The 22276-nt window shown below is 32.6% G+C and overlaps 2 protein-coding genes and 1 pseudogene across 3 annotated transcripts; 2 read left to right on the forward strand and 1 right to left on the reverse strand.

Annotated features, from left to right (window-relative positions):
• Nucleotides 1–1771: 1771 nt before the first annotated feature.
• On the forward strand, nucleotides 1772–2935 carry LOC132168581 (F-box/kelch-repeat protein At3g06240-like). Its single transcript, XM_059579577.2, has one exon. It carries the CDS (start codon nucleotides 1772–1774, stop codon nucleotides 2933–2935), a length of 1164 nt encoding a protein of 387 aa, XP_059435560.1.
• Nucleotides 2936–9481: 6546 nt separating this feature from the next.
• Nucleotides 9482–10952, forward strand: LOC132168583 (F-box/kelch-repeat protein At3g06240-like). The gene is made up of 2 exons (XM_059579579.2): nucleotides 9482–10192; nucleotides 10223–10952. The coding sequence occupies exons 1-2, from the start codon at nucleotides 9647–9649 to the stop codon at nucleotides 10841–10843; spliced, it is 1167 nt and encodes a 388-aa protein (XP_059435562.2). The 5' UTR covers nucleotides 9482–9646; the 3' UTR covers nucleotides 10844–10952.
• A 540-nt stretch (nucleotides 10953–11492) lies between these two features.
• Nucleotides 11493–21751, reverse strand: LOC132171803 (putative protein phosphatase 2C 34; annotated as a pseudogene). The gene is made up of 5 exons (XR_015911787.1): nucleotides 21651–21751; nucleotides 13545–13837; nucleotides 13149–13266; nucleotides 12598–12821; nucleotides 11493–11782 (listed from the first exon to the last, which is right to left on the reverse strand). The product of XR_015911787.1 is annotated as a putative protein phosphatase 2C 34 (transcript).
• Between the last annotated feature and the right edge of the window lie 525 nt (nucleotides 21752–22276).

Here is a 22276-nt window from a genome sequence, read left to right on the forward strand (position 1 = left end):
TCTTTTGGCCGGCCGACCTATCACATTTGGACTAGTGGGAGGAGGAATAGTCTATCAATCTAGTGCAAGAATCGGACTAAGGATTGCATGTGAATGGGGCCACGTTTTCAATTGTCACAGACTTTGAAAAGTGTGTTTAAATGAACGATTTAGATCATAATAATACCAAAACAAAAGGGCGGTTGTTGCCTTGTTGGGTATTAAATGAATATTAGGATGACAATTTTTTTTTTAATTAATTTTTCTAATCCTATTAGATGACATTGACTAAAGATTAACTAATAATATACGTCCCAAAAGGCTTAGGGTCTGTTTGGTGTGTTTGAGGAGTGGCTTAGGGTTTGGTAATCAAAGGCATTTCCTGTGGACTTGTGGAACGAGGAACAATCTGTCAATCTAGCACAAGGACTGGGCTATGGCCAAAAAGGAAATTACCATAATCCTCCGCCCCTTGAAAATAAACCCAACCATAATCCTCCCGTTGAATATAAACCCCAATCACCAATACCAAGAAGCAAACAAAAATGAACCACAAGGGTGGTAGAAGAATTCCTTTCATCCTAGTGGTCGCGTGTTCGAATCCGCTTGCGGTAGTAGATGCGTGAACCAGATGCTACTTTGAAAGGGCTCTACTGACTCACACCTTTGTGGGGTTGTGGTAACGGACTCGCCTTCCTAGGCAGTAGCTATGGCTCAAACCGGACATTCCACAGCGGGTGGGAACCCCGATGGTAACGCCCAAAGGGGAAAACTACACTGGTCGACCCTTCCCACCTTTTTAATTAGAAAAAAAAAAAAGAAAAAAAAAAGAAGCAAACAAAAATGCACGCGTGAGATATAACGCTTAGGGATTTGTAGATGGCCCTCAGGGCCCAAAGGTGTATATATATATAAATGCATGCATACTTACGTGTGAACGTAAACCTAAAGTCGTAACCGCTAACAAATCATAAAGATTTGTCGTTGTCATGCATGTACGTGATTCATCGGTCATGCTTATTTATAATACTTATTTTATATTGATTGATGTGATATATTTTTAATAATTTTTTATATTAGTCACTTAAAAATATAATTAAAATAAATTAGGTCAATCGTGTAAAATTAAAATGAATTGTTGAGTGTGAGTGCAAGGTGTAAAGAAAATTAGGGTTATCATATATGAAAGAGTAATACTGTATACCATATTTTTATCTTATTATATAACCTACAGTGCTGATATGACATACTCAATCAACCCTTTGATTTTTTATTTTTATTTTTATTTAATAATGATTAATTTAAGTATTAGTTGGAACTGTCAGTCAGTATTGCAGAATATATAGTTGTGATATAGTTTTTAGCATTACTCTATTTTAAAGCTCTTCACTATCAATAAAGAAATGTTATCTACCATATTTTTATCTCATACGTACTATTCCAGAACGTTGGGACCTCAATTTTAAATAACCCTTTATTTATTATATATTTTTTTTAATAAAAACTGATAAAATTGACATATTAGTATCGTAAAATAATTATAAAATAAAAAAGTAATTTCTATATTTATTCTAGTAGCCCTCGGTTCTAGAGTTATCATCTACATATATCTAATTATAATATCGCTACATCTACCTGCATCCATATATATTTAATATTATTGCAACTTATGTGCATTGCACGACACGTCCCTGCTTTAAATTTGGTCCCCCCAACCCTCTACGGATTTGTCAAGAATTTTCTCTCATTCTCATCATCCTTGTTACCAACAACCAAATATCTCCCGGTGATCATGGCTATAGCTGAAGATCTTCTTGTGCAGATTCTGCTATTGCTGCCGGTTGTTTCTCTACTGCGATTCAAGTGCGTCTCTAAATCCTGGTACGCTCTCATTACTCACCAAAACTTCATAGAAAAGCACCTCCTCCACAACCTCTCCACCTCCAACAACCGCGCCCGTTTTCTCGCTCACCGGCGCGATAAAACCACCGGTGATTATGTTATCTCCAGACTTTCTTATGAACCACTCCAAGTGCTTCCTCCAACACAACAACCTCTACCGCTTCCGTATTCCGGTGTCGACAAGAAGGTAGAGGTTTTTGTCGTTGGTTCTTGCAATGGTCTTGTTTGTCTCTACGATAACTATGACTTGAATGTTGTTGTATGGAACCCTGCAACCAAAGAAACAAAGGTTGTCCCCAAATCAACGGTGCCCCGCTCCCCTGCTGCCTTTCAGGCCAGCGTCAATGGTATTGGGTTTGGTTTTGATGCCAAAACTAATGACTACAAGATAATCAAGCTTCTTTGTCTCTATGACCCCGACCCAAATTTGTCGTATTATCAAACACAATTCATAGACCACAATGAGGTTTATAGCTTGAGCAACAATTCATGGAGAAAGGTGGATAGCCCCCTCTGTCACATTTTTGATGGGTTTAAAGGTATGAAGGCATACACAAATGGGATTGCTTCTTGGTGGGGATTATGTGGGTTTGAAAGCATTTTGTCGTTTGACATGAGCAAGGAGGCATTCCTAATAACACCGTTGCCAGATGAAAGAATGATAGGGGGTAGAGATGAAAATTGGAGAGAGTTTTTTGTGTTGAATGAAAAGGTTGCTCTCGCTGTTACAATCGAAGATGAAGAGCAGTCGGAGACTCGGTTTGATGTGTGGTTATTGAATGAATATGGTGTGAAGGAGTCTTGGAGTAAGCTTTTCACTCTAGGACCTCTTACGGGAATTAGAAAACCATTGGGATTTTGGAAGAATGAAACAGCGTTGTTCTTGGAAAGTAGTGATGGACAGCTGGTCGTGTACGACACATCTACCAAAGAAATATCTAATCTTCCAATTGATGGAGAACCATACTCGTTGCAGGTGATTACTTACGTAGAAACCATTGTTTCTGTCAAGGGAGGAAATGAATTTGAGGTTGAAGAACAGGGCGGTTCATGAAAATGGTTGAAGGGTCCATCTCTATATATGTTCCAGGTGTGTTTACTTGGATGGAAACCCTAGCTACTTTCTGTAAAGGGAGGAAATGAATTTGAAAAGAGGACATATGCCCTAGTTTAGAACATTTATTTTTGAGAAATGCTTATTTTTATTTTGGTATTCGTCTTACTTACATTTTCGCTAAATTTGTATGTTTTATCCATCATTAATTAACAGAAAGCAGAATCCTCTAACGACATTGTTTTATCAAATTTTTAGTGCGCATGTGTGTCGTAAATTCTACATAATATATAAGAAGTAAGACACAAATTTCTTACGAACCAACTTCTAAAAGTGATAGAATTTTTAATAGTATATGTTTTTCACATATTTGTAAATTGCTTAAAGAACCCAACACATATGCTTCTTAGAGGCTAGTTTGTTTGAATTTCCTTCAAATTTTCTCTCCTAACAAGTAAATAGAAGAGGATTAATTAGTGTTATCATGTATTTGAAAGCTCTTCATTATCAATGTTTATTCTTGTCCTCGCAGCTTGAAGCCTCCTTCGGTTTCGGAACAGGCGCAAGAATTCGTACTTCTACTAATTATTTATTCATTTTGTAAATTTGTACTTTTATTTGGGAAATAAAAGAAAATTCAAGGAAGTATGATATAATTCTTCTACAAATTGACGTGTTACGATTTACTCACTAAGACCATGTTTAGGATTGTTGTTGAGAAATTGAGTTTTTAAGTTAAAAAAATCTTTTTTTTTTTTTTTTTTACCAAATAAGTACTTTTTTTCAAACGAATTTTTTGAATGTTAAACGCACTTTAAAACCCCCAAACACACCCAAACAGACCATAAACCTTTTGAGACGTATATCATTAATCAATCCTTAGTTTGATGTCAATGTCATCTAATAGGATTAGAAAAAAAAAAAAAAAAATTAACAAAAAAAAAAAAAAAAATTGTCATCCTAATACTCATTTAATACCCAACAACCGCCATTTTGTTTTGGTATTGTTATGATCTAAATCGTTCATTTAAACACACTTAATTTTCAAAGTCTGTGACAATTGAAAACGTGGCCCCATTCACATGCAATCCTTAGTCTGGCCCTTGCGCTAGATTGACAGATTGATCCTCGTCCCACTGGTCCAAACGTCCATGATAGGTTGGCCGGCCAAAAGAATCCTGAGGTTCATTTGGCAATGGACGCGACATTTATTGTTTTGTCTGTAGTAAAAATTGATTAATATGAAGAAGGAAAAAGGAAAAAAAAAAAAAGAAAAAAAAGAATGTTTGGTATATATATATGAAGTGATTTATTTGAAATAAAAAGTAAGAATATTATGAGTTAAATTTTTTTTGATGAATATATGGTAAGAAGTTTTTGGCAAACGGTACCCTGAGGTAGACTGCCCTTATAGATCAATCAGTGGTCGGCAGATAGGGAGCTAATTTTAATTCCTAACAATAACAAAATTTTATGGTAAAAATAAAAAACAAAAGATCAACCAACCTAACAGCAATTTTTTTTTTTTTTGACTTCTAGTTTCTAGCTCTGTCCTCGTGGTCGGGTATGTCAACAATATATATAATTAAAGATCATTAGATGGAAAAGTCTATGCACTTGCATGCATCTTGTCTTTTTCTTGTTTGATTAGTCCGGCCTTGTCGTCCAACTAATTGTTAATACATATGGTTTATTCTTATAATTGGTGATCATGTGCTGCACATGTTAGACAATTAGCTCGATCATCTCATCAGTTTGCTGAATTTAGGGCTCCCAACTAATTAATGGCTTGTAAATGCATTTACATGGTTTATTTTAATGTTCCTATCCATTTGCTACAAACGACGTAAGTAAGTAAAAGTACGAATTCTTGTACGTACATCTGAAGGAGGCTTCAACCATTGAGGACCGATCGAGGAGACTATAGGAAATATGAATGCTATCTAGCTATGACCACGAGCAAAACAAAACATCATATGTTAAAGTCACGTGAATATTACTGGTGTGGTGTAATAACAGGCCAGGGTGAATTTTCAGCGATCAGGAAGGAGAAGAGTGAAAAAAGGGACAAATAGCTGAAATGTCACCCATCCATCGCAATTGCACGCCTCTTGCAGCACACTCAACAAGACACTTCACTGAGGTTGTCCCGTTACAAGAGAGGGAGGAGAAATTCGAATTAGTAACCTCTACTTCATAGTGCGTGGTCTCCAGCCGATTGTTAAAAATACATTTGTACTGCTTCTTTATTGGAGATAACATTCAATATTCAATAATTGATGTCAATAATTTGTTTATATCTTTTTTCATGTTGTCTTACAAATTTAATATATCAATTATTAGATTTGTAGGGTTCATCTAAGTCTACAAATTTAATGGTTAATTTGTTAGATGATATGAGAGAAATATGGGCAAAATATTGGCACCAATCATTTCTTGTTTTATAATGAGTGAATAATATAAGAGAGATATATTACACATCATTCTTTTAACTATTTTTTAGTCATCTCTTTTTGCAAGTCCAATGAATGTGAACTCATGAGGGTCACACACAAATTCAATGGTGAATTCATTTATTTACTATATGGAGATGGGCTTGAAAGAATTATTTTTTATCATTTCTCCATAATATAACATGTTGATTAGACACCACTTAACACATATGCTTAAGCTTATTGGTTTGGGCTTAACTATGCTATATAAATTATTCACTCTTCTTGCCTGTTAGCAATGAGGCCGGGACACAAATTTCATAAATGCACTTACAACCAATAATGGTAGACACACTCCTACTTCTTCACACCCATTTTCTCATACTTATACGTAGCTTTTAAAACTACTATTGGATTAAAATTCAAAAAATACCAATTCCAAATCCAATCATGGTTTTAAAAACCAGATATGAATGTGTGAAAATGAGTACAAAAAGGTGGGAGTATGTGTAAGTATTACTTTGAGGGTAATTTCAAAATGTGTTGAAGTTTAGAGGAGTTTCTTGAAGTTTCACTTTTTTTTCCTTTTTTTTTTTTTTTTTGGTGAATATAAATGAAGAATAGTTTTTTCAATTTTGAGAAATTTTTTTGGAAGTCGATCTATTTCATTCTAATTAGAACATTTTTATAGGTAGGGGTATTTTGAGAAAATGTTCATCGACAACCCAATCTAACATTGACGACCGTACCTTATTGGAAGTGCTTTGCTTTGCGGATCTTAGTACAGAGAGGAGGATTCTAGATAGTATGCGAGCATTGTTTCCCTACTAAGGCTTTATTAAAACATTCCACATCACACTCATAAAAAAAAAAAAAAAAAAAAAAAACATTCCACATCACAAAAACTCATCCTACCTTGACTTTTGGAAATGCCAATTTTCTCCCACCTAATTCAATGAATTTTCGAGTCTGGCTCATAATGGCACCACCAATATCGCTGCTTCATGACATTTATCTCCCTAAGTAAGGTCTTCGGATAATCCACAAACTTTCTAGTTGGCTATAAATATGTACATAAAAAGAAATTCAAAAAAGAACTTGGTATCTCCTTTGAATTATGCTTGACGACAGTCATTTATGTTATCATATATTTCTAGTAAAATCTTTAGCAATATCTTTAAAAAGCTACATTTAGGGGCGTAAAAAAGTCGTCATCGCCAAGGGGATGGTATATAAAATCATATTTTCATAAATGACTTTAAATTTTTCTAGGGTTGTACCTAGATTTACTCGATTATAGTAGGTGAACCAATACTAGATATTGATGTTGATTTTAAAGGAAATATAAATGGTGTGTGTGACCTCGCACAAAATAAATAGGAAAAATTCACTTTACCCCTGAAATTTGAGGTATTTTTCAATATGAATCCTATTATTCAAAAATTTGCAATGTACCCCCTAGTGTTTCAAAAATTTGCAATTGGAACCATCTGTTACTAATTTCCGTCTTAGGGCCCGTTTGGGAGTGCGATTTCAATAAGTGCGATTTTAAAAATTGCGTTTTTAAAAATTGCATTTTTAAAATCGCTACTTTTTAAAATCGCATAGGCGTTTGGTAAAACATGCTAAAAAGTATTTTTTTTTTATCAATTGAGTGTTTGGATAACATTAGCATATAATTGCAGTTTCATGACTAAATTACCAATAAGGACATTTCATTATAACAGTAAAATAACTAACATTGTCTATAAGCCTCCCTTTTTAACACATATGCAAACAAAAGTATGACTTATAATTTGACATTAACTTTGAGTTTTCTACTTAGGCAATTATATATTACTACATTACTTGTTTCTATATGCTTTTTTATTTTTGTATTTTTTTTTTTGAAACATATTCCAAACAGACATATAATAAAAAATAAAAGAACAATCCATCAAATTAAACTAATAATGAGAAAAAAAAAAAAAAATCACAAATTATCACTGTTTATTACCCATTAAAAAATATATAAAAAAAATATCACAAACTACTAGAGTGCAATACCCATTAAAAAATAAAAATAAAAATCCATCACAAATTGTTACTCTACAGTACCTTTTTTTTTATAAAAAAAAAAAGCCATAGAAAATCGTCACTGTGCACATCACTATGCAATGCACAGTGACCTGAGAAAAATCATCATCTTGGTCACTGTACAGCATATATATATATATATTTTTAAAGAAAAAGCCTCACACGGTTACTGTACACGCATTATCACATTACTGTGCGTGTACAGTAATCTATCACTGCATACTATGATGGATTGCAGATTACTATGCATGCACGGTAATCTAAATAAAATTTTGAAAAAAAAAATAAAAATCACAACTTTACTCTGTAGAAATGGTCGAAGAACATAAACGCATATATAAAAAAGCACAGTAATCATACAAACCACATAAAATAACACCGAATACCAAACAGTGAAAAGTTTTACAAAAGCAAAGGAGTTATATGGAGAGAAATAAAATATTAAGGTAAGATTATTACCTCGAAGAGGGGAGGAGAGATGGACAACAACGATGCACATTGCTACAGGGCAGAGAAAGGATGAACGAAATAGAGAGGATGAAGGAAAAAAAAAAAAAAAAAAAAAAGAGAAAAGAAGGGTTTTAATATATTTTAGGTGGGTATTTTTGGTATTTTTTTCATTCCCGCTAAAAAAAGGTAACTATTGCGCAAAATATCTTTTTAATATAAATCGTGATTTTGTTTTAAATTCGCACTTTTTCAAATAAGCACCCTCTAATCAGCTTATGAAAATCGCAGATTTTTTTGCGATTTTAAAATTTGCGTTTTTAAAATCGCAATCCCAAACACCCTAAAATTGCGATTTGGTTTAAAATCGCAGATTATTTTTTAAAAAACGCACTCCCAAACACACCCTAAGTAAACAAAAATTATCCCACGTACGTCTCAAGTGAAAACAATATGCTAAAACTTCCAATTTTTCCCCTCAGTAAAACCCAACTCATTTTGCAAAACAAAACACGTCAACCCCCAACCCCACTTAATTTACTCCATCTCCTTCTCCTTTTCACTCCAACACCCACTCCAATAGACACGATCTTTTGAACCCATAGAACCAACAGGTTCTCTTTTGTTTTGTTTATTCAAGTAGCAAATTGTGATCCCCTTGTTTATTGTTCGTGGTCCACTTGTTTTTCTATCTCACATGCACCCACACGTCACACACATGACAACAACAAGCCGACAGTTTTGGTGAAATTGTTCGTGGTCCCCTTGCGTGAAGAAATTCTACAGCACACAACTTGCTTACATAAATTTGGCTTTTTTAGAGGAATATAAGTCCCAATTTTTCTTCTAATTTTTGATCATCTACTTTAGGGTTTTGTGTAAAAATGGAGATTTTGGAGAAATATTGTTTAGGGTTCTTGTCAATTGTTTAGGGTTAACCATTGTAACTTCTTATAAAACAAGAAATGATTTGTATTTTATTATAAAAAAGAATAATCATTCTATTGCAAATTCTTATATTCATGATAAGACCATTTTTTATTTCTAAATAATCATCGTTCTAGTACAATAGATATAACTATGTGCCGTTTCTCCATTCCATACAATATAAAGCAAAACAAAAAGTAATCGTCCATTATTGGGTTTTTGTTTGTGTTTTATTTTATTTGTAATAGTCCTTTTCCCCCTTTCCTCTTATTGATTTTTTTTTTTTTTGTTTTTTTCCGAAAAGCTCAATCTCATACCATTGCTAGGCAACCTAGGCAAATCGAGTATCTCTGGCAGTAGTATGTATTTTACCTATTCAAAATTTATTTTTTTATATTTTAGCTATTCAGGAAATAAAGTGTCAATTCAAAATATTCTAAGGAGTAAAGATGTAAAGTGTATTTTATGGAGTCAAGTGTCAATGTCAGATACTTTGAGAAGTAAAATATTATTTTTTAAACATTAAAATTAAAAATGCAAATGAATGAAAAGTTAGGGGATAAATTGTATTTTTTCAAAAAAAATAAAAATAAAAATAACATGTCACTTTATTTATTTACGTAGAAAAAACCCCACCACAACAACTTGTTGGCACAGCTCTGTTTGAAGTTGGTTCCCCTGTTCCCTTTGTCAAACCTCAAAGGCTCAAACACCAATCATCAAACCTCGGATTTCTCATCCGTGTTTGCTGTGCAGAATTTAGATCAAGAATTTTCTCTCACTCCCATCATCCTTGTTATCAACAACCAAAGATTATCACCCGGTGATCATGGCTATACCTGAAGATGTTCTGGTGCAGATTCTGCTATGGCTGCCTGTCGTTTCTCTACTGCGATTCAAGTGCGTCTCTAAATCCTGGTACGCTCTCATTACCCACCAAAACTTCACAGAAAAGCACCTCCTCCGCAACCTCTCCACCCCCAACAACAACAACAACAACAACACCGCCCGTTTTCTCGCTCACCGGCGCGACAAAACCACCGGCGATTACGTTGTCTCCAGCCTTTCTTATGAACCACTCCAAGTCCTTCCTCCGACACAACAACCTCTACCGTCGCCGTATTCCGGGATCGACAAGAAGGTGGAGGTTTTCGTGGTGGGTTCTTGCAACCGTGTCGTTTGTCTGTACGACAACTATGATTTGAATATTGTTCTCTGGAACCCTGCAACCAAAGAAACAAAGGTTGTTCCCAAATCAACCCTCCCCCGCTTCCCTGCTTTCTTCCAAGCCAGCACCAATGGCATTGGATTTGGGTTTGATGCCAGAACCAACGACTACAAGATAATCAAGCTTCTTTGTCTCTCTGATCCCGACCCCAAATTGTCGTAGTTTCAGATTGATTTCATAGACCAAAACGAGATTTATAGCTTGAGCACCAATTCTTGGAGAAAGGTGGACAACCCCCCCTGCATAATTTTTGATGGGTTTAAAGGTATGAAGGCATACACAAATGGGATTGCTTCTTGGTGGGGATTATGTGGGTGGGAGAGTATTTTGTCGTTTGACATGAGCAGTGAGGCATTTCTAGCAACACCGCTGCCAAATGAAAGAATCATAGGGCGAAAGAGTGAAAATTGGAGAGAGTTTTTTGTGATGAATGAAAAGGTTGTACTGGCTGTTGGTGTGTTGAATGAAGATCAGCTGGAGCTTGGGTTTGATGTGTGGTTGTTGAATGAATATGGTGTGAAGGAGTCTTGGGCTAAGCTCTTCACTCTTGGACCTTTTACAGGAATCAGAAAACCATTGGGATTTTGGAAGAATGAGATTGCATTGTTCTTGGAAAGTAGTGGTGGACGGCTGGTCGTGTATGATTCCTCTACCAAAGAAATGGTTGATCTTCAAATTGATGGAGAGCCATTGTCGTTGCAGGTGATTACTTATATGGAGACCCTGGTCTCTGTAAGGGAGGAAATCAGGAAATGGGATTTGAAAGCAGGACACACTTACATGGATGCCCTAGTTTAGAGTTTTATTTATTGTTATCAAATGATGCCTCTCTTATATATAAACCTTATCCCTGTAAATTTTCTATTATAAAGGAACCCATAAGAACAAATAAGGGTTCTAGGACATAAATCTGATTTGTAGCTTATTCATATAAATATGTTTTATTAGACTGAGTTGTATGAATTAGCTACTTATGTTCTTTTATATTGTCTCGTACAAAGAAGCAGAGAAAAGAAGAGGAAATTAGATAAACAAGAAGCAACACTAGCAAACGCAGTAACTAGTAATAAGGATATGGAAAAGCTAACCCATTTAATATTCTGCATTATAAATAGGTCTACTATCTAGAATAATATACTCTTTATTTCAAATTACATAGATATAATTTAAAGTTAATAGATTTAACAGTGTACATGATATCAATATTGACACGTCTTTTAAAATATTTAAATAATTAATCATGTGCATTGTTAGATGCACTAACTTTAAATCTAAAGTAAGAATTATCAATTTCAATGGAGATGATCCATATACCATATTCCATCCTACAGGAATTAATCATAATTACTCATTACTCACGACATTATAATTTTTTTTTTTCCTTAAATTCTTGGTTGGAATATGTTCATCCCTGCCCAATTAAATTTATTACTTGACGAGCAGAGAAAACATCATTTCACGTGAATATTTGCTAATCAAGATTACATTGAAGGACACAGAGCAATTAACATGGCATCTACACTACTGGTGTGGTGTAATAACAGGGTGAATTTGCAGAGAGGAAGGAGAAGAGTGAAAAAAGAGACAAATGGCTGAAATGTCATCCATCGCAATTGCACTCCTCTTGCGCTTCCATGCACGGGCAGCACACTCAACAAGACGCTTCGCTGAGGTTGTCCTGTCCGGTGTTGAAGACACAATTTGTACTGCTTCTTGATTGGAGACAACATCCCACACCTAATGGAGAAAAAAGCACTCAAGTGTTTGTTCACGTTGCATAATAACAAAATGTTTCCAGCAGAAATGAAATCATCCAAGCTAGGAGTATGTAGATTGGTAGCTAAAACTGTGAATTCACCCTTATTTGCTTCAGTTTTCAAGAATCACGACACAACCATTACAATGGTGTAATTGCTGACAAAATTATTCATAGATTTTCTATCAAGAAATGGTGAGTGCACTTATAAGTGTTGAGTCATACATTGAGAAAATATAAAAGAAAATAGTATTTAATATACTTAAATGGACCTTAGTCCATTAGTTTAGGCTTCTGGACTAGAGTTGTATTCAACTATGTATATTAATGTATTCTTAGTAAAAAAAAACTTCATAACTGCTTTATCTCCCAACAAGTGATATCAGAACCATGGATAGCTTCTTGGGAAGGGTGTCTGAATGCGTCGGGAATTGTGTCTGCATCTGCAACTCTTGACGCGAGACATTCTTGAAAATGTAAGAAGACTCACAAGTAAGGGAGAGTTGGGTCAATGTGAAGAGACTTACAAGTAGGGAGAAGATTGTTGTGAGTACACTTATGAGTGTTGAGTCTCACATTGGGAAAAAATAAAATAAAAGAGTATTTAATACACCTAAGTGGATCTTAGCCCATTAACTTAAGCTTTTTGGCTAAAATTGTGTTCAACTATGTATAGTGCTCTAGGTGATATATCAGAAGAAAGGGCCAATGCCAAACTAAGGATGACAACAATAACAGCTTTAAGATTATCCTCTTTTTAAAGCAACTTTAAATCTACTAGGATTATAGTGCATACCCCATCAGTTGCCAGCACGACGAATTGGTCTCTGCTGGTTATATTCCTTTGTGTTACTTCCAGCACAGAAATTAGTCCAAAGCCCTTTACACAGTAATCTCCAAAGGCTCTAGACATTGCCAGTCCAGGTGATTCCTCATCTGGCAGCCAGACCCTATGCACCCCTGGCTCGTCATCTAAACTGAAGACTCTCCCTCTACACTGAATTATCCTCTCAGCTTCCTCTGCAACCAAAATCAACACAGTCGTTAGACACCATTAAAGGGAAATGAATGACAGAAGTTTTGACGACCGGGAGAGAACTTTAGAGGAGATTAAATAGTTTTTGAACAATTGCTTATGTTTCTCCTTCGAGAATTAGTTATTTCGATTTTCTTGTTCTTTTTGCTCTTTCTAGCTAGGCACTTCCTCTTGTATACTTTGTGTGTACATAAAGGTGCCTTTACGTTTTTAATATATTTGTCGATTACTTAAAATAAAAAACATTTTGTTTCCACACACACGCAAAGGGAAATAGAGAGAGAGAGAGAGAGAGAGAGAGAGAGGCTAACGAGGTAAATTGGGCTTGAAGTCGACAGTAAGCTGAACTGGAACCAAGCTTCCATCATCTGAAGTGGTAGCCAATACAGCACGAGAGTCGCCAACATTTGCAACAACAAAGAATTCACCCTGGAAAAATGAAAATGTCTAGTTAATCCTGATAAAATTTTATTAATAACATAAGTAATTCTTTACTAGAATATTCAATCAATGGCACTGGGGCGTCCCCAAATTCCAGAAGGAAATCAAGTCGAAATGATTACATTTAAGTCAGTTTTCCCAGTCTATCCCCCCACGAGTCACTCCCTCTTCCTACTAAAGACTTTATCTGAACCAATAACTGATAACAAAGAGAGTTCACCTAAATTTTCACATTGAGTATAATCAGAAGTAGGAATCTCAATTACCTGTCTAACAATTGTGAGGGCAGTTGTTCCGCTATTGAATGTATCGATTTTACGATGTTGCTCGAGTTCTTGATCGATGGCAGCACAAGTCTTTAGGTAGGAATGCTTCCATATATTAAACCAATGATGCTTTTTATCAGATTCCAAGTCACATTCTGGGTCGATCAAGAGAAGTTTGAGGAACTCTCTCCTGCCAATTGCATAGTAAACATGGTGGCATCGATTATCTGACCATTTTAGCCACAAAATGGCCCCATGACCCATGCCCATCAAAAATCCCACAAAATAATATTCTCAATACGTTTTGAGAATATTAGCTTCAATAATATTATCAAATACGTTTTTTAAGGTTAGCTGTTTGTCGATTCTTCTTTGTTCTTGTTGAATTTTCAATAGATTTTAGTTATCTAAAAAAATAAGGACACACTTCATATGTGTATATATATATACACAATAAGCATGAAAGCAAGGCCATCTTTTTGGAAAAATGCAGTAAAGTTGAAAGTGGGGAAAATTCAAGAAAAAGTAACAAGAAACAAAGAATATTATTGAAGCTAGAGTTAAAATAGCTTCAATAATTAGGTAGAAGTTATGGTTGAAACGTATTTGAGAATAAAATAATTTGTTTATTTTATCATGGGCTTTTATTTTATTAGTAGCTTCAATAATATTCTCAAATATGTTTCAACCATAGCTAGAGTTGATTCTTCTTTGAAACGTATTTGAAAATATTATTGAAGCTGAGTTGAAATAGCTTCAATAATTAGGTAGAAGTAATGGTTGAAACGTATTTGATAATAAAATAATTTGTTTATTTTATCATTGACTTTTGTTTTATTAGGTAGAAAAAAACAAATAATGATATCAATCATAACTTCTACGTAATTAAGTAAAACTAGCATGTAACCCGCGCTATGCACGGGATTCTTCATTATAATTTAATTTCAAAACTTAAACGCATCTTATCTTACTTTTTATTATAAGTTAAAATATAGGTGTAAAAAGACATACTAAAAGTTATACATCAGTAAATTACTGTACTAAACATGTATTTTTTTTTTTTTTTTGAAATATACCAAACATTTACTTAATGAAAAGTATAAAATAAAAAATAAAAATAGCAAAAAGGACACTTGAATTCTGATGATCAAAATATTAATAGAAAGTTAGTAGGAAACTCTGATATTGTTGATGTGATATTTATTATATTGTAATACAAATAAAATCCATAAAGTTCTAATGATTTCAGAAAAAATACAGAGTAAAATAAACAAAATCTTCTCTCTTCTTTTTAATACAAAATAAAACACACATTTCACTCAATATTTAATGCAATCAAATAAATTTCTTTCAATACTTCCAAAAAATGCTAGAAAATTTGAGTAAATCACAAAACCAAGAAAAAAAAAATCTAATAAAATATTCAAATGAATTAAAACATAAAATCTTATTGGTGTGATGCCTATTATATTTCAATACAATGAAACTTTCTAGAGAAACAAACATAAAAATAATTAATTTACACTCGTGAAGAATTTATACATAGATACACAAAGATAAATCCAAAAATGATATGATAAGTATTCTACAAAAATGAAGATGAAGCATTTTGGAAGGAAAATTCTTTTTGGTTACCTCTACAAAAGTGAAGAAGAAGTATCTATGTATCTATTTATACATATATACCCTAGCATATAACTCGCGTTATGCGCAGGGTTCTTTATTATCTTTGATTTTAAAATTTAAACGCATCTTCATTTTTTTTTTTTTTTTATTAATTACAGGCTAAAATAATCATGTTAAAAAATCAATTATCACTCTTTCAATAAAAAGACATGCTAAAGGTTATATTTAAATACAAATAAAATTCACATAATTCTCAATATTTGAGAGAGAAAAAATTTATGAATACAAAATAAAATAAAATCTTTCAATCAAGATTTAATGCAATCAAATAAATCATCTATCTTATTTCAATACAAATAAAACCTATATAATTATGAATATTAAAAATAAAAGGCAAAATAATATTGCTTTCAAAAGTAGAAAAAAAAATGCTTGAAAATCCGAGTAAATTACACAAAAAAAAAAAAAAAAAAACAAATCTATAAACATTCAAATGAATTAAAACATAAGACCTTTAATTTTAGTTTAATTTATATAAATTAGAATATGTTAAAACATTATTGGTCTGAAAAAAAAAAAAAAAAAAAAAGGTTAAGAAGAATAATTACCTCCAATTTGAATTTTTAGGCCAATAGATTATGTTTTTGTTAATGTTGGAGAGTGGAGAAAGAGAAAGATAGAGATGGAGAGAAAAAAGAGGAGAGATATTAATGTTGGAGAGTGGAGGTAGAAAGAAGTCTTTTTTTTTTTTGAAATTAAGAGAGAGAGAGATGTTGAATGAGAGTGAAAGACTTGGAGAGAAAAAAAGAGAAAGAGACGTGGAGAGAGAGGAAAAAAAGGAGAGAGAGAGAGAGAGAGAGATATGAACCGGTTCAAGAGAGAGATGTGGAATGAGAGTGCTTGGAGAGAAAAAATAAAAAAAAAAATAAAAAAATAAAATAAAAGAGTGAGAGGGAGAGAGAGAGAGGGAGAGAGAAAAAAATGAACCGTTCACTTTTTAAAATAATAAGTTAAAAAATCAGTTTACTCTTTAAAAAAGTTGGTCTTTCAATCAAGATTTAATGCAATCAAATAAATCATCTATCTTATTTCAATACAAATAAAACCTATATAATTCCAAATATTAAAAAAAAAAAAAAAGCAAAATAATATTGCTTTCAAAAGTAGGGAAAAAATGCTTGAAAATCCGAGTAAATTAGGCCAAAAAAAAAAAAATCCATAAACATTCAAATGAATTAAAAGATAAGACCCTTAATTTTAGTTTAATTTATATAAATTAGAATATGTTAAAACTTTGTTGGTTTGGAAAAAAAAAAAAAAAAGGTTAAGAAGAATAATTACCTCCAATTTGAATTTTTAGGCCAATAGATTATGTTTTTGTTAATGTTGGAGAGTGGAGAAAGAGAAAGATAGAGATGGAGAGAAAAAAGAGGAGAGATATTAATGTTGGAGAGTGGAGGAAGAGAGATGTCTTTTTCTTTGAAATTAAGTGAGAGAGAGATGTGGAGAGAGAGGAAAAAAAAGGAGATAGAGAAAGAGAGAGAGAGAGAGAGAGAGAGAGAGATATGAACCGGTGAGAGAGATGTGGAATGAGAGTGAATGACTTGTAGAGAGAAAAGAGAGAGAGAGAGAGGAAAAAAAGAGAGATAGAGAGAGAGGAAAAATATGAACCGTTCAATTTTTAAAATAATGAGTTAAAAAATCGGTTTACTCTTTAAAAAAATTGGTCTTTCAATCAAGATTTAATGTAATCAAATAAATCATCTATCTTATTTCAATACAAATAATATTTCTTCATTAAGACAATTAAATATATTACAAATAAAATTCCTACATTTTAATTGTCTCACAATATTGATATATAAAGAGAGAGAGAGAATTTCGGAACCTTTTGTTTTCTTCATTAAAATAATTAAATGCATTACAAATAAAATTCCTGGGTTTTAAATGCCCAAAACTTGTTTATTCTTTAAAACGCCACGTGTCGCAATTATAGGCATTCTCTAAAACATAGGTTCACGACACGTTGTCATAATTCTAAGCACTCTCTACGTTAAAACTCAGTTTTTATATATATTTGAATAAAAATAATATATAAATTTGAAAAAAAAAATATAAGGTACACAAACGAAAACAAAAAGTAAGAGAAGATAAAAAGAAAAATAGAGAGAGAAAGAGAAAATTTGGGAACCTTTTGTAATAAATCATCTATCTTATTTCAATACAAATAAAACCTATATAATTATGAATATTAAAAATAAAAGGCAAAATAATATTGCTTTCAAAAGTAGAGAAAAAAAAAAAAAAAAAAAAAAACCTTAAAAATATGCTTCAAAATCCGAGTAAATTACACAAAAAAAAAAAAAAAAAAACAAACAAATCTATAAACATTCAAATGAATTAAAACATAAGACCTTTAATTTTAGTTTAATTTATCATTATTGGTCTGGAAAAAAATAATAATAATAATAATAATAATTACCTCCAATTTGAATTTTTAGGCCAATAGATTATGTTTTTGTTAATGTTGGAGAGTGGAGAAAGAGAAAGATAGAGATGGAGAGAAAAAAGAGGAGAGATATTAATGTTGGAGAGTGGAGGTAGAAAGATGTCTTTTTATTTTTGAAATTAAGAGAGAGAGAGATGTTGAATGAGAGTGAAAGACTTGGAGAGAAAAAAAGAGAAAGAGACGTGGAGAGAGAGGAAAAAAAGGAGAGAGAGAGAGAGAGAGAGATATGAACCGGTTCAAGAGAGAGATGTGGAATGAGAGTGCTTGGAGAGAAAAAATAAAAAAAAATAAAATAAAAGAGTGAGAGGGAGAGAGAGAGAGAGGGAGAGAGAAAAAAATGAACCGTTCACTTTTTAAAATAATAAGTTAAAAAATCAGTTTACTCTTTAAAAAAGTTGGTCTTTCAATCAAGATTTAATGCAATCAAATAAATCATCTATCTTATTTCAATACAAATAAAACCTATATAATTCCAAATATTAAAAAAAAAAAAAAAAAAAAAAGCAAAATAATATTGCTTTCAAAAGTAGAGAAAAAAATGCTTGAAAATCCGAGTAAATTAGACAAAAAAAAAAAAAAAAAATCCATAAACATTCAAATGAATTAAAAGATAAGACCCTTAATTTTAGTTTAATTTATATAAATTAGAATATGTTAAAACTTTGTTGGTTTGGAGAAAAAAAAAAAAAAAAAGGTTAAGAAGAATAATTACCTCCAATTTGAATTTTTAGGCCAATAGATTATGTTTTTGTTAATGTTGGAGAGTGGAGAAAGAGAAAGATAAAGAAAGATAGAGAGAGAGACGTGGAGAGAGAGGAAAAAAAAGGAGAGAGAGAGAGAGATGAACCGGTGAGAGAGATGTGGAATGAGAGTGAATGACTTGTAGAGAGAAAAGAGAGAGAGAGATAGAGAGAGAGGAAAAATATGAACCGTTCAATTTTTAAAATAATGAGTTAAAAAATCGGTTTCCTCTTTAAAAAAATTGGTCTTTCAATCAAGATTTTTTTTTTTTTTTTGATAAGTCAATCAAGATTTAATGTAATCAAATAAATCATCTATCTTATTTCAATACAAATAATATTTCTTCATTAAGACAATTAAATATATTACAAATAAAATTCCTACATTTTAATTGTCTCACAATATTGATATATAAAGAGAGAGAAAATTTCGGAACCTTTTGTTTTCTTCATTAAAATAATTAAATGCATTACAAATAAAACTCTTGGGTTTTAAGTGCCCAAAACTTGTTCATTCTTTAAAACGCCACGTGTCGCAATTGCAGGCATTCTCTAAAACATGGGTTCACGACACGTGTCATAATTCTAAGCACTCTCTACGTTAAAACTCAATTTATATATATATTTGAATAAAAATAATATATAAATTTGAAAAAAATATAAGGGACACAAACGAAAACAAAAAGTAAGAGAAGATAAAAAGAAAAATAGAGAGAGAAAGAGAAAATTTGGGAACCTTTTGTTTTCTTCATTAAGACAATTAAATATATTACAAATAAAGAGAGAGAGAATTTCGGAACCTTTTATTTTCTTCATTAAAATAATTAAATGCATTACGAATAAAACCTCTTGGTTTTAAATGCCCAAAACTTGTTCATTCTTTATAACGCCACGTGTCGCAATTATATGCACTCTCTAAAACATGGATTCAGGACACGTGTCGTAATTCTAAGCACTCTCTACGTCAAAACTCGGCTTTTATATATATATATGATAATGATATTTTTAAAAAGCATTCTATCATTGACGTTTACACCAATTTCTTTCATAAAATATCTATTTTAATAATAAATTCTAGAAGTGCAGTTCACACCTGCATTGTAGCTCCTTCGGTGCATAAATAGGATTCTTTTCGGTCCAAAATGAATTAAAGAATATTTATTAATGGTCAGAATCTTTTTAAAGAAATCTTGTGGTCATAAATAAAACATATGTCCTATTAATAAAAATAATAAAAAAATATTATATATATATATATATATATATATATTTTAAATTTAATTAAAAAAACAATAAAAAATTAAAAAAATAATAAAAAATTAAGGGGTGGCTGGCCACCCCATTGGGAGTGGCCGGACCACCTTAGTTGGGGCTAAAGGTGGCTTCGGCCCCCATGGCCCTTGGGCCAAATTAAAAAAAAAAAAAAAAAAAAATTGATTTGGCCCTTGAGGATGGCCGATCTACCCCCAAAGGCCATAGGCCACCCAGCTCCAACTGGGGTGGTCCGACCATCCTTAATTTTTTATTATTTTATTATTTTTAAAATATATAATATTTTATTTTATTTTATTTTTTTTATTAATGAGGCAGATGTCTCATAAATCTTAAGATCTCTCTAAAGAGATCCTAACTATTAACTGAATATTCTCCGATTCAAAATAAATTGAAAAGGATCTGAATCCGTTCGTTGCATGCTTGAACTGAACTTTTACTCTAGAATTTATGACTACAATGATGGTCCGTGTCTTACTGAATAAAAAATAATAAAATATTATATAACGTTTTTAAAAAGATTAAAAAAAAACTAAATAATAAACCAATATATATTTTTTTTATTTGGCCGGGCCACTGTTTGGCCATGGGGTGGCTTCGCCACCTTAGACCTCCTGCTCCAGCTCTCTCAACAGATCCGACGGTTGGGCTCCGACAACGATGGTTTGGATCCGGCAACGTAAGACCAACTTCGAATGATTTTCTAATTTTTGTGATATTTGTTGTGAATTATTTTTCAATTTGCTTTCATTTGGCATCCATTTGTGCTTTAATTTTTTTTATGATTCTCTCGCAGATCTGGTGCTCTCTGTCAGACCACTCTCTATCTCTGGTCTGAATTGCTTTTTAATGTTTTTATTTTCTTTGCGTCTTGTTAAAGTTTAATTTTTTTTTGTGTGCTTACATATGTCTCTTTGTGATTGACTCTGTTGCAGGCCCAGTAATTCTTTAGAGAAACGCTTTATAATTCCAGCTCCAAAGATTTAGTGGTTCATGCACACTAACAGTGAAAGAAAGAGAAGGTGAAGGTTTAATTTCTGTTGAGTTTGGTAGGTTTTTGACAATTCTTTCGGTGGGTTTTGTTTGAAAAAGAGGTGTATCAAAGAGATAAAAGTATGACTTTTATAGATAAATTTTTTATTTTTCCTGGTGAAATTTGATAAATTTTATGGGTTTTGTATAATTTTTTTTTTTGTGGGCTATTTTTGCGACTGTCCAGAGCAAAGAGGAAGCCGGAGAGAGACGAGAGGAGAGTGAGAGAGATCCTGAGAAAGAGGGAGAGATCCTGAGATAGAGCTAGAAGCTAAGAAACAAATTAAAGAGAGCTGTTGCTGGGTATTGCTTCCTCACCCAAGGGCCAAACCATTATTTTTCTCGGTAGACCCAGATCAAAGGACTACTTCTTTCCTCTCCAGTTTCACTTCTTCTTCTTTTTTATTTGCTCTTCTTATCTTCCTCTGCTCACGAAGACCCAGAAGTCATAACGAAGGGCTATTTCTCTTCTCGTATCCATCTGCAGACCCCAGACCGGCCATGGGCTTCGGCCACCCCATGGCCAAACGGTCAAATAAAAAAAATTATATATATTTTTTTATTATTTCGTTTTTTACTTTTTTTTTTTAAAACGTTAAATAATATTTTATTATTTGTTATTTAGCGGGACACATTGTATCATTGTAGTTGTTGGATCTGGACGGATGTAAAAGTCAAGGATAGAATGCTTTTTAAAAATATCATTATTTTATTTAGTTAGATGGAAGTTTTCTTTGACACGAGAGTATTTGAGAATATTATTATTTTATTTTTTAAGAGGAAAACATTAAAATCTTATTAATTGAAGAAGGATCCACATAGCAAAAGTTCATAAAATAGTAGCTGAAGTTATGAGGTTATAAGTCATAAATATATATATAACAATTTAACAATCAAGACTTATCTATGACATCAATATTCACTAACCCATGACTAATCTTTAGTTGTAACAACATATCTGTTTCAGATAGACTCAACTCAATGCATAGGTAGCTCATATTCTTCAGCCCTGTGAGTAGAAACTCCATGCTAAAACTCATCCTCCTCAGCTCAATGCCAAGAAATAGTTTACATCCACAACCCAAGGGTCTGGACAATTCTTATTCAAACAAAGTTACAAAAAGACAAATAAATACAGACAAAACCCTACACCAGTAGAAAAACTGCCATTTAAGGCACTCATGAGAAGTCTAGATCTACTCCTTCTTGACCCATTGGTCAGGAAACTATATCATTATCCCCGTAGATCGCTCATAAGAACAAATCTAAGGTGAAAAACTCTTATTCAAAACAAAACAAGCAAAAATACCAGCTACCAGAGTGGAGGAGATGATGGGCACTAGCCAGCGTTGGCGCTTGGTGGAGCGGACGGAGGAGATGGGCGGCACAACACCTTGGAGGGCAGACGAAAGAGGTCGAAGTTGCTGCTTTATGGCCGGAAGACACTTAAAAAAACATAAAGAAATCAAGGTAAATATAAATAAGAAAGAAAGCACAAGGTGTAGATTGGGAGGGGGAGAGGAGGAAATATTATTGTTGAAATAGGAGTTAAG

The sequence above is a fragment of the Corylus avellana genome, chromosome 1 (assembly GCF_965113065.1).
Source record: "Corylus avellana chromosome 1, dhCorAvel1.hap1.2, whole genome shotgun sequence".
Taxonomy (NCBI): Eukaryota; Viridiplantae; Streptophyta; class Magnoliopsida; order Fagales; family Betulaceae; genus Corylus; species Corylus avellana.